The sequence below is a fragment of the Trachemys scripta genome, chromosome 8 (genome assembly GCF_013100865.1).
Source record: "Trachemys scripta elegans isolate TJP31775 chromosome 8, CAS_Tse_1.0, whole genome shotgun sequence".
Lineage (NCBI taxonomy): Eukaryota > Metazoa > Chordata > Testudines > Emydidae > Trachemys > Trachemys scripta.
Window position 1 is genome coordinate 6,246,119 of NC_048305.1, and position 14,641 is coordinate 6,260,759.

Here is a 14,641-nt window from a genome sequence, read left to right on the forward strand (position 1 = left end):
AATACCAAGGGGGGGGGGGGATTCTCCAGCTCACAATCCCCTCTTGAGGAGCCTTCTCAGTCCAGTTTGTAGGAGGAGAGAGCAGGAAAGACCCCCCATACTGCAAACATACTTGCGGCCATTACTGGTTGAGAGGCTCATGCCCGCCAGCTCTGAGCCGCCTGATGGGGCCTGGCTCCTACCTAGCCTGGCCGGAGGATCTGTGCATTCCAGCCAGCTCAACTCCAGCCTTCCACCGCTAGGGATATTGGGCAAAGCTTTTCCCCACCTGCTGATACGGGTTCAACTCCACCACTGGGTCAATTGACCTGGTGGCCTATGGCCCCCCACGGCTCCCGGTGGCACTCATCCCAGCAGCTAGCGCCAGCGGGGGATTATTTCCCTAGTGTAGATGAGATTCCTGTATCAGCCCATCCCCCCTGTGTGGGGCTCTGACACTGACCATTCAAACAGGGAGCAGCTGACTAAACCCAAATGAATTGGGGGGGCGGGGAAGGGGGACTCCGGGGGGGGACGACACACAATGGGAGATGCTCATTCAGCTTTGCTGCCACCTGGTGGCTGTTCCTTATCACGGCAGGTTGAGTGTAGGAAAGGCCTGCTGCACCCCATCCATTGTAACTAATTAGCAAGAGTCAATTGAGCGTGGCAGTTATTCGCTGCCCATCCAGTCTGTGGGTACCTCCACCACAGTGATGCCATGATTCCCCTGGCAGGTCTAAGGCACCACGGGCGAGATCACTGCGGCAGCGTAGTGGGCCCGGGAGCAGGGCTGGGACTGGTGCGACTCACCCAATCCAGGGGGCACACTGCCATTCCAATGACAATTGCATCGGCAGGCAACGCTGCCCCTGCACTCTCCTTCTAGCTCCTCTGTGACGCCATTGGATTATGCCAGCACCGTGGTTCAACGGGCCACCTTCTCCCGCCCCCAAATGCCTCCTGCGAGCACTGCGGGGGGCTCCGGTTCTAGTGGGGCTGAGTGGCGGGGGAGGTGTGTCCAGGGATGGGCTCACAGCTTAGGTTTGCTGTTAGACAAGACAGGGATACTGAGATGTGCCCCAGCCGGGGCTGAGCTGTAGGGAGAGGCAGCCTCCATCCCTAGGCAGGGCCGGGTATCAGCCCACAGAGCTCCCTCGTACGTCACACCACATGGCAGCGGTGCACGAGGGGGAGCTGGCGCACCAGCTTTTCACCTTGCCCCTGCAACTGGGACAGGAACAAACCTGGGCGCCTGGGGAAGGTTCCATCCTCTTCCTGCAGCATGGCCTTTGCTACCCCAGACCATCCAGAATCCTCCGAAACCCCCCCACCCCCGGGCTGAGCCACTTGGGAGCGCTAGAGAACCCCAAACTGCCCCTGCCATGAGCAAAATGCATGAAGCCCAAGGCAATTCTTAGCTAGCCTTTAATTTTACCCCAAGTAGGTAGAGTGCCCACCTGATGCTGCAATTGGGCCAGCCAGGACGCCCAGCATGCCTAGGGGACTGTCGGGGGGTCACTCCTGGCTGGGTGGCTGGGGTTCGAAAGGACACAGGCAGGCCAGACTGGGTGGGATAACGGCAGTTTTATTTTCGAGCATGGCATACAGTGATGTGGCAAAATGCGCGTCAAAGAGCAGCTGGTGAAGCAATGGCCAGGAGCACCTGACGCGGTCTCTGTGAGGAACAAAGGCGTCCCAGCAGGCCAGAGCCACCGGGGCTGGTGTGCCCTGCTTGAGCGGGTTCTCTTTGCTTAGTGGTGAGTAATGGACACAGGCAAGCCAGCCTCAGCTGCACTCGGACGACTGCGCAGTGGGGTCACACAGCATCGCGGTGATGAGGGTTTGGGACAGTCCACTGGTTCCTCCCAAGGGGTCCTCAATCCATGGGCCCCTTCCCCTGCTGGAGAAGTGGCACACTCTGAATGGAGCCATTCCAGCCCCCTCCCCACCCCTCACCCCCGGTGGGACAGCTCCCTGCCCAGCCCCCTCTGAATAACCCAGCTTAAAGGACCCTCGCCCACGGGGCACTGGGGCTGGCCAGTGTGAAAGGGGAGCCCAACGTGCGGAGTGGGTCTGGATGAGCATCCCAGGAAGGAGCCTGGCAGTTAGAGATGGAAAAAGGTAATTACTAGGGGGCCCGAGCTAAAGCCCATTGAAGTCACTGGGTGTCTTGGGATAAGCCCTTAACTGCCAGGCTGGGAGCTGCTCCCCAGCGGAGAGCATGCAAGAGCCTACAGTGCTCCGCCCCTGGAGGACATTTCATCTCTGGTTAGTGAGCTAGTTGTGTCCCTGCACGACTGCCTGGCTGCACGTGTACTGGGGGGCCTGCCGTGTCGGAGAGCAATGTCATTCCGCACTGCCCAGCGCTCATCAGTAATCAGTTAGTATTTATCTGACCTACAGCAACTAGCATTTAACCAGCGCTTGCCATGACATGCCCCATGGCCCCTTGTGCTGTCCCAAGCGGACAGGCTAAAACACCCCCCATGTCACACCTCCCTTCACTTTCAATAACCTCTGCGGTGCCACGTCTCTCGCTAGCCCTCGCCTCATTGTCCTGGGGCTCTTGTCCTGAACTGCTCCATGCCCCAGTGCGCTGCTCAGCCCTACACGCCCATCACCCCTTCTCAGCACTTGCCCACACCTGCTCTGAACACCTACCTGTCCTCTCTCTCGCCACACACATCCTCCCTGCCGCAACGACCCGGCCTAGGCCCCCTCACGCCCAGCCACGGCGAGCTGTGCTTGCCTTGGCCACGTGATTGTCTCTGTGTGATCGAGTGGGGCCCATCCACTTCACTGGCGCTATGGATCCATCAGCCACAGGGTGTGCAGACGTCACAGGGTCCCACCCAGCGGCTCTTTCTAACCAGTCCTAGCAAACCTGGTAATAATGCATGTGATTTATAGCCAGGCTGGGAGGTGGGGGGGGTTGGTTTTGTGCTCCTGGCTTTGTTGCGAGGGTCAGATTCTTGCCTCTCAGTGCTGCAGACTGAAATGCTCTCTGTAGCCCCAGGTTTCAGCATGGGTCAGCAGCGACATGAGCTTCCCCCACAAGTTGTGTCTCTAACCTCTCCTGCATGGGGCCACCGCTAGGAATGAGATGGTTCCCAGGACCTTCAGGGGAGGGCCACCAAATGGCATCAGTCGCAACCCTGTGGGATGAACCGCTGTCCATGAGACGTCGCACTGGGACCCGGAGCCAGTAAACAGTTCTCTCCAGCGGGGAAGACTTTTGGTCTTGCCTGGGTCTCCCCTCACAGCAGTGACCTGGAAGCAATCCCTGGAGACAACCAGCCCCACAGGGATGCGCTGGCTGCTAATGTCCTGGGCACTTTAGCTAATGACCAAAGCCGTGTGCACTGAGAGGGTGCTCCCTCCCTCTCAGCCCATTGGCCCTCCCTCAGCAACATGCCCCTCGGCGCAGGGCTTCTGGGCCAGAGCAGAGCTCTGGCTGCCCCCTCGTCCTGTTTCCTGCGAGCAGCCCCGGCGACATGTGCGCCCACATCTCTGCAGCCTGGTGGGGGCGCTAGAGAGTGGAGGGGAGCTGGGGGCGAAATGGGAAGGAGTTGCCATGAAACATAAACTTTTGTGAAATTTTTTTTTTTTTTTTTTGGCTTGTTTAGGGATGAAAAAGTTTTTTAAAAAAGCCTTTTTCAGGGTGTCTTTGCTGAAAAATGAAATGGGACGTTTCCAAAGAAACAAATCATTGCCCTGGAGATTGCCCTAGGGAAGGGAGGGGGGGACATTTTTCCTTGAACAAAATTTCACATGAAAAATTCCAACTGGTTCAAAGGGCTTGTGCAGTTGCCCCAACTAACCCCTAGAGGGCTCCACTTTGTGGACTGTCGCCTCCTCCTGGGAAAACATGGGCCAAGGCTGGGGCTGTTCCCTGATGGGGGGTGCCATGCGCTCCCTGGCTGTCACTCTCTGTTGGGTTCATTGGTTTCCATGCTCACAGCAGAAGCTGGCTCTTAGCATGTGATTTCGCCCCCCCCCGCCCACGCCATTCCTTTAGTGAAACCAGAGCGGCAGAAATGCCCCTGGGGGGCTCGGGGAGGCCAAGGGGCTGCGGGGCGGCAGGGGGGGGCGGAGATCTAGACACTCGTGTGCCTGTGCACGGATATGGTAACTCCCCGGGGGAGCTGGGCCCAGCTCGGACGCTTGGGTTCGCAGAGGCAAACCTTTCCTCTGCTTGCTCCCTGCAGAATAGCGTTCCCCTCCCGCCCAGGGTGAGTTTTTGCTCTGGCTGGGGAGGGGTGAAAGGATGCACCCGTCTGGGACATGCCTGAGCGTGGGAGTTGGCCCTGGTGTGGTGCGCCAGGAGCAGGAGCCAGGCGACTGTGCTGCCCCGGCGGCTCCCCACAACCCCACCCCGCAGGGCCTGGGAGCAGCACAGGGGGCTGGGAATGGGGAGAGACCCCTGAGTGCAGGCCGGGCCGGGCCGCCCTCCCTGGGCTCACCCGGCATTAAAGCCGGGAGCACTCCTCCCTTGAAAGGTCAGGGCAATAAAACCAGAGGCTGGCCAGCTTATCGGGGCAGCTAGGGTAACACCAGACACCGCTCTGCCAGCCCATGGCTGCGTGCCACCCTGCCAAGCACACAGAGAGCGAGCGAGCGAGTGGGGGGACCAGCCCGGGGCGGGCAGGAGGCGCTGGGCTGGCCAAGGAAAAAGCCAAGGGGCTCAGGCGTTGGTTTTCTTTCCCCAAGACACTGTGCGTGGCCGGGGACCATGCCACGGCAGGGGCTTCGTGGAGAAGCTCTGGCTGCTCTGGGAACCTGCAGCAGTGAAATACCGTTGTGCAGCAGGGTCTGCAGTGTAGTCTATCGCTTAGGCCAGTGGGCACATTCAGATGCCCCCAACCTCCCCTCTAGTTTGCGGCAGCCTCTCTCGGAGACTGGCTATCGGCTAACGAGGCTGATGATTCACCCGGTGACTCCCCACAAACGTCGGGCCAGACGTGCTGCCGACGACTCCAGAGCCCCATGGCCAGGTGGGTGGCAGTGCCCGGCCTGGCCCAGTGACACGCTGGCATGCACGCCTGTCTGTGCATCCACCTAGAGCCAGCCTGGAGAGGGCCTTGTACCTTCCCGGGGCCTCCTCCCCAGAGTCCCTTCAGCACGGCTCCGGTGGGCTCCTTTCAGCTCCTCCTCACAGCCAGCCGGAGCGCTGCAGGGCAGGGGGAGTCCTTCCAGGGCAGTGCCCGGGACCCGTCGGCTCCATCCATTTTACCCAGCAGGCCACTTGCCAAGAGGGAGCCTCTCTCTCAGGCCCACCTCCAACCCCACCCCCGCTGCTTGGGTCTCAGGGTTGTTCACGGCTCAGGCCCCCAGGCAGGGTCCAGGGGAGAGTCGGAGAGGGCGGCCGCACACGCAGCGTGGCTCTAAATCGCTGGTGGCTCCACTCAGGCCCCTAGGACAGGCCTCCCCGGCGGCCATTCTCCAGGATCAGGCTTTAGCTACAGCCAGCTTGGCTGGTGAGGGCGCATGGCGCACGGTAGCGGGACGTTGGTGTGGGGAGTAGGCTTTGGTCACAGGAACGCTGACTCCATCATGCCCTGCCTGGGCGCTGTGGATCGGCCTAAGGCACCACCTGCCCCGTGCCGGGGGAACTCCGGCTCCCCTCCGGGATATGAGCTCCAGACTCGCCGCACCTCCCTCGAGCGCAGGGAGCTGCCCTGCCACCGGGGCCCTTCGGCTGTGGGGTGGGAGCCAGGATTTTGCTGTTCCCACCCCCGAGGCAGCTCCAATCTCTCCCGTCCTCGCCGCCTCGGCTCCGGCAGCCCTGCCCTGCACTCCGAGAGTGGGACAAGCCCCCAGCTGCCGCAGAGCTCCGGGACTTGGGCTGCCGGGACTCAGGAAAAGCCAGGCCCTGCAGCAGGGTTTGCAGGAGCAGCCGCTGTGCAGGCTCTTCCCCCTGCCTTTCCCCGGGCCCTCAGGCAGCTGGAAGCAGGCCTGATCCCTGGCCTCCGCAGAGCCCACAAAGGAAACAATGGGATTCAGAGGCAGCAAGCTGGAAAGCCCATGGCTGGCAGCCGTCCAAGCCCCCTCGGGCCACTCGCTGTCTCTCTGCTGGGGATTACGCGGCCGGAAGGACGGTCTCAGGGCTGCCTGCCCGCCGTCTGTGGCCCCCGCGTCCCGGGCAGAACAAAAGCAGCGCCAGGCTCCCTCGTCCCACGGGGCTGAGATGTCATTGCTGGCTCCAGTCCAGCCGGGAGAGCAAAGTCTGGGGAAGCAGAATACGTGCAGGGATGGAGTGAGGGGCTCAGCAGCGGCATTGGCTTGGGGGGGGGTGGAGTCTGGATCCGGCAAAGTTAGCGGGCACCATCCTGTGGCTGGCTGTCGCAGGCCAGACTGGCATCTGCTGTCTAAACCCGCAGCAGGTTTGGGGAGAGGTGCTGCGGAGGTGGGGAGAGAGATCATCTCTATCATCTGTCCCCACAGCCCCCAGCATTCTCCCCCCACCGCCGCGTGGCTTGGTCGGCAGGACTGGGTGCCGGCGAGTCTATGCATCAATTCAATGGGCTCCAGGTGTGTCCTTGCTCACGTCACTTGTCTCTTCCTGGCCTAGGAGGTGCAGGGCGCTTCCGAGGGCAGGCGGCCCTGTTTCAGCCGCACGCTCCCGTTCCAGCCCCGGGGGCAGATGTTAAAGCTGCGGATCCCGGGAGACTTGACCCCAGAGTCTTCGGAGTCGATGGACACATCCGAGTCTGTGGGGGACCTGGAGGTGTAATGCTTCACGGGGGACCTCGCTCCCGCAGGGGGCGACTGCACCGGGCGAATGAAGGTCGGCGAGTAGGAACCCAGGCTCCTGGGACTGGTACAAGAAGATGTGTTAGCCGGTAGCACCCCAGCGCTGGCGGGTGGCATGAGAATCCTGTGACCATCCGTCCAGGTGGCTTTTGGAGATGGCACTGGGTTCCTGTAGGTTGGAGAGTGGCTGGCTGTGGAGCCAGGGCTGCTGCCAGCTGTTGCGTTGAGCGCCGGTGCCCCGGTGTTTGCGGGTAATGTGAAGGACCTGTGCCCATCCGTCCTGGCTGCTCGCGGCGACTGCAGTGGGCTGATGTAGGTTGGGGAGTGGCTGCCCAGGGTACTTGGGCTGATGCAGGACGAGGTGCTGAATTGTGGGGTCCCGGTGCTGGTGTGTCTGTGCCCATCCACCCTCGTGGCTCTCGGCGACTGCGGACTCGGGGAGTGGTTGTCCAGGGCTCTCGGGCTGCTGCATGGAGATGCGCTGGCAGGTGGTGCCCCAGTGCCAGCGGGCGGCGTGAATGGCCTGACGCCGTCTGGCCCCAGGGCTTTGGGGGAGGAGCTCTTCCTCCTGGCAGCATTGATGATGTTCCTGGCGAGCAGGGCCTGCATCTGCCGGCTGGCCTTGGGCTCTGCCTCCTGCCGCAGTGGAGAGAGGGACCTCTCGCTCCACGACGGCGACATGGGAGGAGGGGGGCTCCTCACACTGGCTGCTCGCAGGGCCTCCGCAGGCCTTTCCTGAGGCTCCGGCGTCGGGCTCGCCCACCCCTCGAAGGGGCTCGGGTGGGGCACCAGTCGTGGGGTCCAGGTCAGGGAGGCAGGCAGGGACACTCTTCTTTCCTGCAAGGGGAACACAGAACACGGCTGAGTGTCAGGCTGACAAGGGATGCTGGGACAAAGAGCCAGTGAGGGACCAGGAGACTGGAGCATTGGACTGGGAGTTGGGGCTCCTGGTGCTGCCACTGACTTGCTGCGTGACCGCAGCCAAAGCTTGTGACCTCCCGGGGCCTCCGCTTCGCCGCTGGTAGAGTGGATAATAACACCCTCCGCACTGGCAGCTCTGGGAGCAAACTGCTTAATAGCAGGCAAGAGCTTTGAGATCCTCAGATAGCACAGAAGGGCAAACCTTTCCTCTGTCTCCTTCTCCCTTAACCCTGCCCTCTCCCATCCCTCTCAATCAATGGCAGGGGCAGGCTGTTAGATGTGATGGCAGGCCAGGAAGCCCCGCCTTCAAAAGGTGGGACTTCCCAGAGTGAGACCACAAACCTGGCCAATCAGCAACTCCCAGCAAAGCAGGCTGTGTGCCTAAAATACCAGCCTCACCCACTTGACCTCTGCTATCAGAGACAGCACAAACCCTTGCGAGACCAGCTCTGCCGTGGCTCTACCCAGCCTCCTTGGAACACTCCCTGTGCTCAGCGTCAGAGGAGGGCTGTGCTGGGGGGAGGCGGCAGCGGGGCATACTGGGTTATGTTAGCACCATGGGCCCATTTATTCCATCCCAGAGATCGGGAGAAGCAAACCACACGTCCAGGCATTTTTGGCCAAGAACATCCTGCTTTTTTCAGATGCCTCCGTCTGCCCGGCAGTGGTCCGATGCTGCGCCCCTTACTCACGCTGAGTAGCGCTTGCTCTGACCCCCTTGGGACTACTTCCGAGTCGGTGCTACCAGCGTGAGTGAGGGCTGCCACACCAGGGCCTCACTCTGGTAGTATTCAGTACTTAACGCCTCCCTTAATCCCCCTCGCCCCTTGATAGCCTGGATGCCCATTAACCACCGCAGTGCTGCATTGCTCCTGTCTCCTGGGGCCCTGCCTAGCTCTCCCTCCTGGTCCCACTCTCTGGAGGAGCGCTGGCTTGGCCCATGCCAGGCTGTCCCCAGAGGCATGGCGCCCAATAATGCTCTCAGCATCCTCAGTGCCTGGGGAGGGGGGGGCTGGCCAGCGGGGGTAGCCCCCTCCCTCCTGGCAGCAGGGAATGGAGCAAATGGCTGGAGAGATGCCGTCAAGCCAAGCTAACGGAGGGGGGATGCAGAGGACGAGGCGGGGGGAGGGGGAACAGGACGGCACATCATTAGGTTTCTCTTGTTCCGCTTGCTCCTCCCGTGCCATGCACGCATGCTGCTCAGAAGCATGGAGGCCTCATTGACAAGCGGGTGAGAGCCCTGTCACACAGGCTGGCCAAAGGGAGGTAACGCCAGACACAGGCAGGCAGGAGCCTAGCAGGCCAGGTCCGAGCAGGGCATAGGTGCCCAAGGAAAGCGACAGTGAGGCAGGGCTGGGGCCTGGAGCACGGTGCGGCTGGGATAATACTGCCTTGGGCCAGTCAAGCAGAAGAAGACAAGAAGCCAGGCAAGGGCTTTCCCATGGGTTGACCCTGCTCCTGCTTCCAGTGAGCTCTTGGGTGCCGGGACTGAACTCAGCTCTGGTGACCTCGGCCTCAGCCAAAGCCCAGGAGAGTCCTTCCATTGACGTCAATGGGCCTTGGGTTAGATCCCCTCTGAGCTTCACTTCCTGTTCCTTCTGCAGTGCTGGCTCGCTCTGAGCCCAGCTCACGCCTCCTAATCCCTGCGCCCCGATTCTGTTCCTAGCCCGCGCGCTGCACACGGCAGGGCCAGCACCCCCAGCGCTAGCAGCTCACCATCCGCAGGCATGCTGCATCCGCACAGCAGAGACTGGGCCCCAGGGAACCGGGCTCAAACACCCCCCCGGCGGCAGGGACGGTTTAACGTTAGGCTGGACCATGCGGGATCTAAAGAGGAACCCGTGGGTCTATCTCCCTGCCGGTCCCGCCAACCACCCGAGGCCCTTCCTGCCGCCTTCCGCTGCTACCTCTTGGTCCTGAGTCTTGGCAACACGTAACCTCTGCTGTGCCAAGGACACGCAGCCGCCAGCCCAAGCTCTGCCTCCGACCCTGAAATGGCTCCGGGTTGGACACTCCAGCGGGGAGTGGTTCAATTCCCTTTGCCGGCAATACTCCAGCTCTCTGGAGGTCCCCTCTCCCAGCCCAGGAGCTGCAGAGGGCACCAGGGCATGGGGCTAAAATGCCTACCAGGCCCGATGGGACCCAGCTCACCCACACCCCAGACAGCATTTATCAGCTGCTTTCTGACTAGACCAGTGGTGGCAAACTACGGCCCGTGGGCCACATCCGGCCCGTGGGCCCCTCCTGCCTGGCCCCTCAGCTCCTGCCCCAGGAGGCTAGCCCCCGGCCCCTCCCCTGCTGTCCCCTCTCCCCCGCAGCCTCAGCTCGCTTGCGCCGCTGCCGGTGCAATGCTCTGGGTGGCGGGACTGCGAGCTCCTGGGGCAGCGCAGCTGCAGAGCCGGGGCCTGACCCGGTGCTAGGAGCTGCGCGGTGGCGTGGCTGGCTCCAGCCTGGTGGCGCAGCTGCCTGTCCTGGTGTTCTGGGCGGTGCAGCTGTAGTGCCGCCAGCCACCAGTGCTCCAGGCAGCGCGGTAAGGGGGCAGGGAGTGGGGGGGGGGGGTTGGATAGAGGGCAGGGGAGTTCGGGGGGTGGTCAGGGGGCGGGGGTGTGGATAGGGGTCAGGGCGGTCAGAGGGCAGGGAACGGCACGTTGTGGATGGGGCAGAAGTCTGGGGGGGGCATCAGGGGCAAGAAACGGGGGGGGGGTCGCTTAGGGGGCAAGCTGGCCCACGCCTGGCTGTTTGGGGAGGCACAGCCTCCCCTAACTGGGCTTCCATACAATTTCCAAAACCCGATGCGGCCCTCAGGCCAAAAAGTTTGCCCACCCCTGGACTAGACTATCCAACTATCTAGCAGGGAGAAGCTGCTCATGGCACATGGGCGCCCCCTGTGGGCGCAGCCAGGGCTGCCACGCTGGGCCAGTGTGAAGGAGAATGAGGAGGGCAGACTGAAAAGTTTCATCGAGACACACAATAAAAATCCTCCCTCCTCCAAAACCCAACACCCCCCCCACTCCCAGGTCTGGCCTTGCCAGCCAAGGGGAACTCCGGAGGAGCACGCTGGGGCACACCCTGCCTCTGCACCCAGGCTGGATTTGCAGTGGGCGTGTTCAGTCGAGACAAGGAATTGGGCTGAGCTCTCTCCCCTGCAGCTGATGGTGGGCAGTGTCTTTGGACCACACCAAGTGGCAACTCTAGGGGAGCCTTACCAGTGACTAATGTAGATATAGCCGTGGTGCTTCTGTGCATGCCCCTGTGCGTGTGCACACGGGCCTGTCTGTGTGTGGGCATAAGAGATTTCAGCAAATGCAGACAGAGCCAAGCCAGCTTTTTTCAAGCTTGCTTGCTAAACTTGCAGGAAAACCTGCGGCAGCCACCTGGCCTGAGTACATACTCAGGATCCCAGGTAGGATGGCACTCAGACAGCTAGCCAGCCAGCCAATGCTGCTGTGGCTTCACCGCTATTCACTCCAAGCTAAGTCACGTATGCCTACAGAATTGCGGCAGGACCTGACGACTTTTACGTAGCATTCCAGCCAGAAGCAGGGTGGCACAGATTCACCTCGAAGCGATTGCTAGGGACAGCGTTCTGTCACTCCGCCCTGACATCACTTTCCTCTTGAGGAGAACTCGTCAGGAAGATCAGATTTCCAAGTAAGTCAGGGAAACATCACAACGGCAAATCGGCCAAGCACCAGAGTGGGGCGTTGCATGGGTGTGCGGGGGTGGTTTTTCGGAGACAGAGACACTGCCCTCTGGCACCCCACTGACTTCACATCCTAACCCGCGTTTACACAGCACCTCTGATTCCAAAGGCTCTCCCAGGGTTTTACACCCGACGGGACAACTCTGTGGCTGGAGTAAATTGACACAACTCAGTTGACTTCAGGGGAGCTTTGCTGATTGACACCAGCTGTACGTGTACAGAGCGAAACGGCGGGGGAAAGCCGAATGTAGTTAGTCACTAGGCATGCGGCCGGGCAATGGTCTCACCAGGCCAACTTTTGCCCAAAATGCACGACGGGATGGTTGATTACCTGTCACATCTCTCTGGGCCTATGACATGAGGGTCGCCCTAAATGACTTTCCCTTACACGACCTAATGTGCTTCTCCATACTTAGAGCACCAGCAAAGCCAATACCCAAGAATGGCGGAGCACAAGAGGCCCCTCCTCACCACGCCTGCTGCCACCAGGGGGCTGATGATGGAGGAGGAGGAGGGAGTGGGAACAGATAAGCTCCTTGGGCAGGGCCAATCTTTTGATGCATTATCTGGACAGCACCTACCACAATGGGGTCCTGGCCCAGGGCTGGAGGTTCTAGACACTCCCACCATACAAATCATAAATAATAACCCTGAAGGTACAAGCCAGGCCTGTTAGTTTTGCTACGCAGCGTGTCGAGCTCCAAGAGGAAAGAGCAGAACCAGACTAGAGATCTGTGCGTGTATTCAGAGCCAGTAAAGGAAATGGACGCAGAGGAATTAAAAGCACAGTCAAACGTAACCTTGTTAACATGGAAAAAGTGGAGAGACCAAGTGAGCTACAAAACCTTTACTAGCGTTCTGCCCTGGGTTAATTCAGCAGCTGGGATGGTAGCTACGTTTCCAATACACATGCTCAAAAGTGCAGGGAAGGCACCGAACTGGTGAACGCTTCCTCTCTGCCCGGTTCCTTGCTCTGGAACGCCCCTTCAGCTGCATTTGTTCCAGGATGTGCTGTGAGTCACTGGCCCATCCCTTCCCCGGGAAGAGCCCACCCACCTGAACAACTTGACACTGCCAAACCCATGATCTAACTAGGAAATGAGGCTTGTCCAGGTGCTGCAGAAGCTAAGGGCCTAGTCTAGCTGGCAAGCGTGTCTGGGCTTCCTCGGGTCACGGTTCTGGCTAGTGAGCCTGGAAATCAACCTAGGAACAACCTCTCCTTCTGCAGGCTCAGAGCAGCTCCAGTGATGACAGTGGGGGTTACCCGCATCCTGTAGCAGAACAGGCCTCCTGTGTCTCCCTGGCACAATCTAGCCAGGGAGTTGCCATGCACTGTACTGTAGCTATCCTGTCACTGCATAGCAGTAAACCCCTCCCCAAAGGCTGGGCCAAGGGGCCAGGCCCTGCAGCCATCGCTCAGCCCTAGAGCGGGGAGAAGAGTGAATCACATTCTCCACCCTACAGTCAAAGATTTCGTGAAACTCACTGAATAAATTATTTGACGAGTATTGTTTGACCATCTCTACCTGGATCAACGCCCTGTGAGCCCAATGGGGGTTTGACCTGAGTAAAGACTGCAGGATGAGCCTCTTCCCCTGGAAATACCCAGCTCTTCCATGACAGCCAGTAACACCCAGCTATCCCATGAGATTAACCCTGTAATTGTCCCACTCTTCCACGACACCTGGTAAAAGAAAGCACTGCGCACTCCCCTACACACCCCAGCTGGCTAGTGCAGAGGGGCACCAGGACCAATGCTCCCCCACCCCCCTCTGCCCCTAGTGCATTGACCCTGCAGAGTCCCAAGGGAGTATGAAGTGGGTGAAGCCCCCTTTCTCGTACACCCAATATACGTCCCAATGTCCCGCTCTTCCACGACACCTGGTAAATACCCAGCTATCCCATGAGATTAACCCTGTAATTGTCCCGCTCTTCCACGACACCTGGTAAATACCCAGCTATCAGATCGAGATTTACCCTATAAATGCCCTGCTGCCATACGGTAACTATTGTTCCATCCCATAAGTACCTGACCTACTAACACCCTGCTACTCCACGGGCACTTGCCTCATATGTAAATCTGTTTCCATAGTCTAGCATTCACCTTGTCACTTCTGGCTGGGCCTCGCCATGGCCCTCACCAGTGAAATGGCAGGTAGGAGGTACAGTGAGCAGTACTGGCACTTCCCATGGATTGTAAGTAACACATCATTGTTTTGCTTGTATGGTAACGTTTCATTACCCTGTCTGCTCCTGATGTTGATTCCCTGTCAGTAATTGTTTCACCAGCGTCCCTGCCTGGGAATGCTGACTGGAGCGTGTCACTCCTTCCACCCGGGCCTGGCAAAACAAGGTGTCAGCCAGGCTAGTGGGATCACACAGAGACCAGGCAGATTAGACTGTAGCATTGGGGGTACCAGCATAAATAGTGCCCTAGCTGTGGGAATTTTGCATGATTCATTTTACTAGCAAATCGCCTAACAGAACCTGGCTGTAAATTGCGGTGCATGCCACAGACACACTATAAAGGGCTAGGTGTCGGTTTAACTGGAGACCTTTCCTCCAGCTGCTTTTTAACAGAACAATTCCTGGCACCGTTCGACGGAGCTGTCTGTTTCCTATCCCTGAAGGTTATGTTGCAGGTAGCCTGCTTTCCCCTGTAGCAGCCTCTCCTGCTGTGCCTGGCTGTAAAGGTTTCCCACTGTGTGGGAATAAACCTCTTGCAGACGAGGTGTCCGCCAAAGGGCTTTTCCTCTTGCATTCTAGTATATGAAGCACTATCCTGCAAACTGCAGAGCGTTACATTCCAATGTGAGTGGAGAGTGCTTCGGACATTTGCAAACCTGAAGCCCTACATTAAACCTGATATTTAGGCAACTAAATCTAAGGAATAAAAGAGACCTGATTTTCAGAACTCGGGCTGGTCAGAAATTCGCTGGCCAAACTGGTTTTCAGTGGAAAATCGGGGTTTTGATTCAATGAAATTCTTCCCCATCAGTGTCTTCTTTCAGCAGAAACCGTAGAGGAAAACTGTTTTTTTCCATCTTTCCCTGAAAATTTCCCCAAATCCCTCTTCCATTTTCTGACCACTTCTACTCAGCCCCGCCATTTCCCATTGATTGCAGTGGGACCTGTGGGGGCTCAGCACCTCTGCAAATCAGACCACCTTGATTTAGATGCCTCCATAGGGATTGAGGTGCCTACAAATCCACTTTGGTTGGAACATTTTGGCTTAAGCAAATCCATTGCAATGTCAGGTTTCGCTCCCTAGTTAACCATGCT

General features: G+C 59.2%; 1 protein-coding gene across 6 annotated transcripts in view; it reads right to left on the reverse strand.

The window, feature by feature from the left end:
- Positions 1 to 1,551: 1,551 nt before the first annotated feature.
- Positions 1,552 to 14,641, reverse strand: part of SYNPO (synaptopodin) — a 58,413-nt gene continuing 45,323 nt past the window's right edge. For all 6 annotated transcript variants that reach the window (XM_034778359.1, XM_034778361.1, XM_034778357.1 and 3 more), the window contains one exon: positions 1,552 to 7,572. In XM_034778359.1, coding sequence (XP_034634250.1) covers positions 6,550 to 7,572 — 1,023 coding nt within the window. In that variant the 3' untranslated portion in view covers positions 1,552 to 6,549. The remainder of the gene's footprint in view (positions 7,573 to 14,641) is intronic.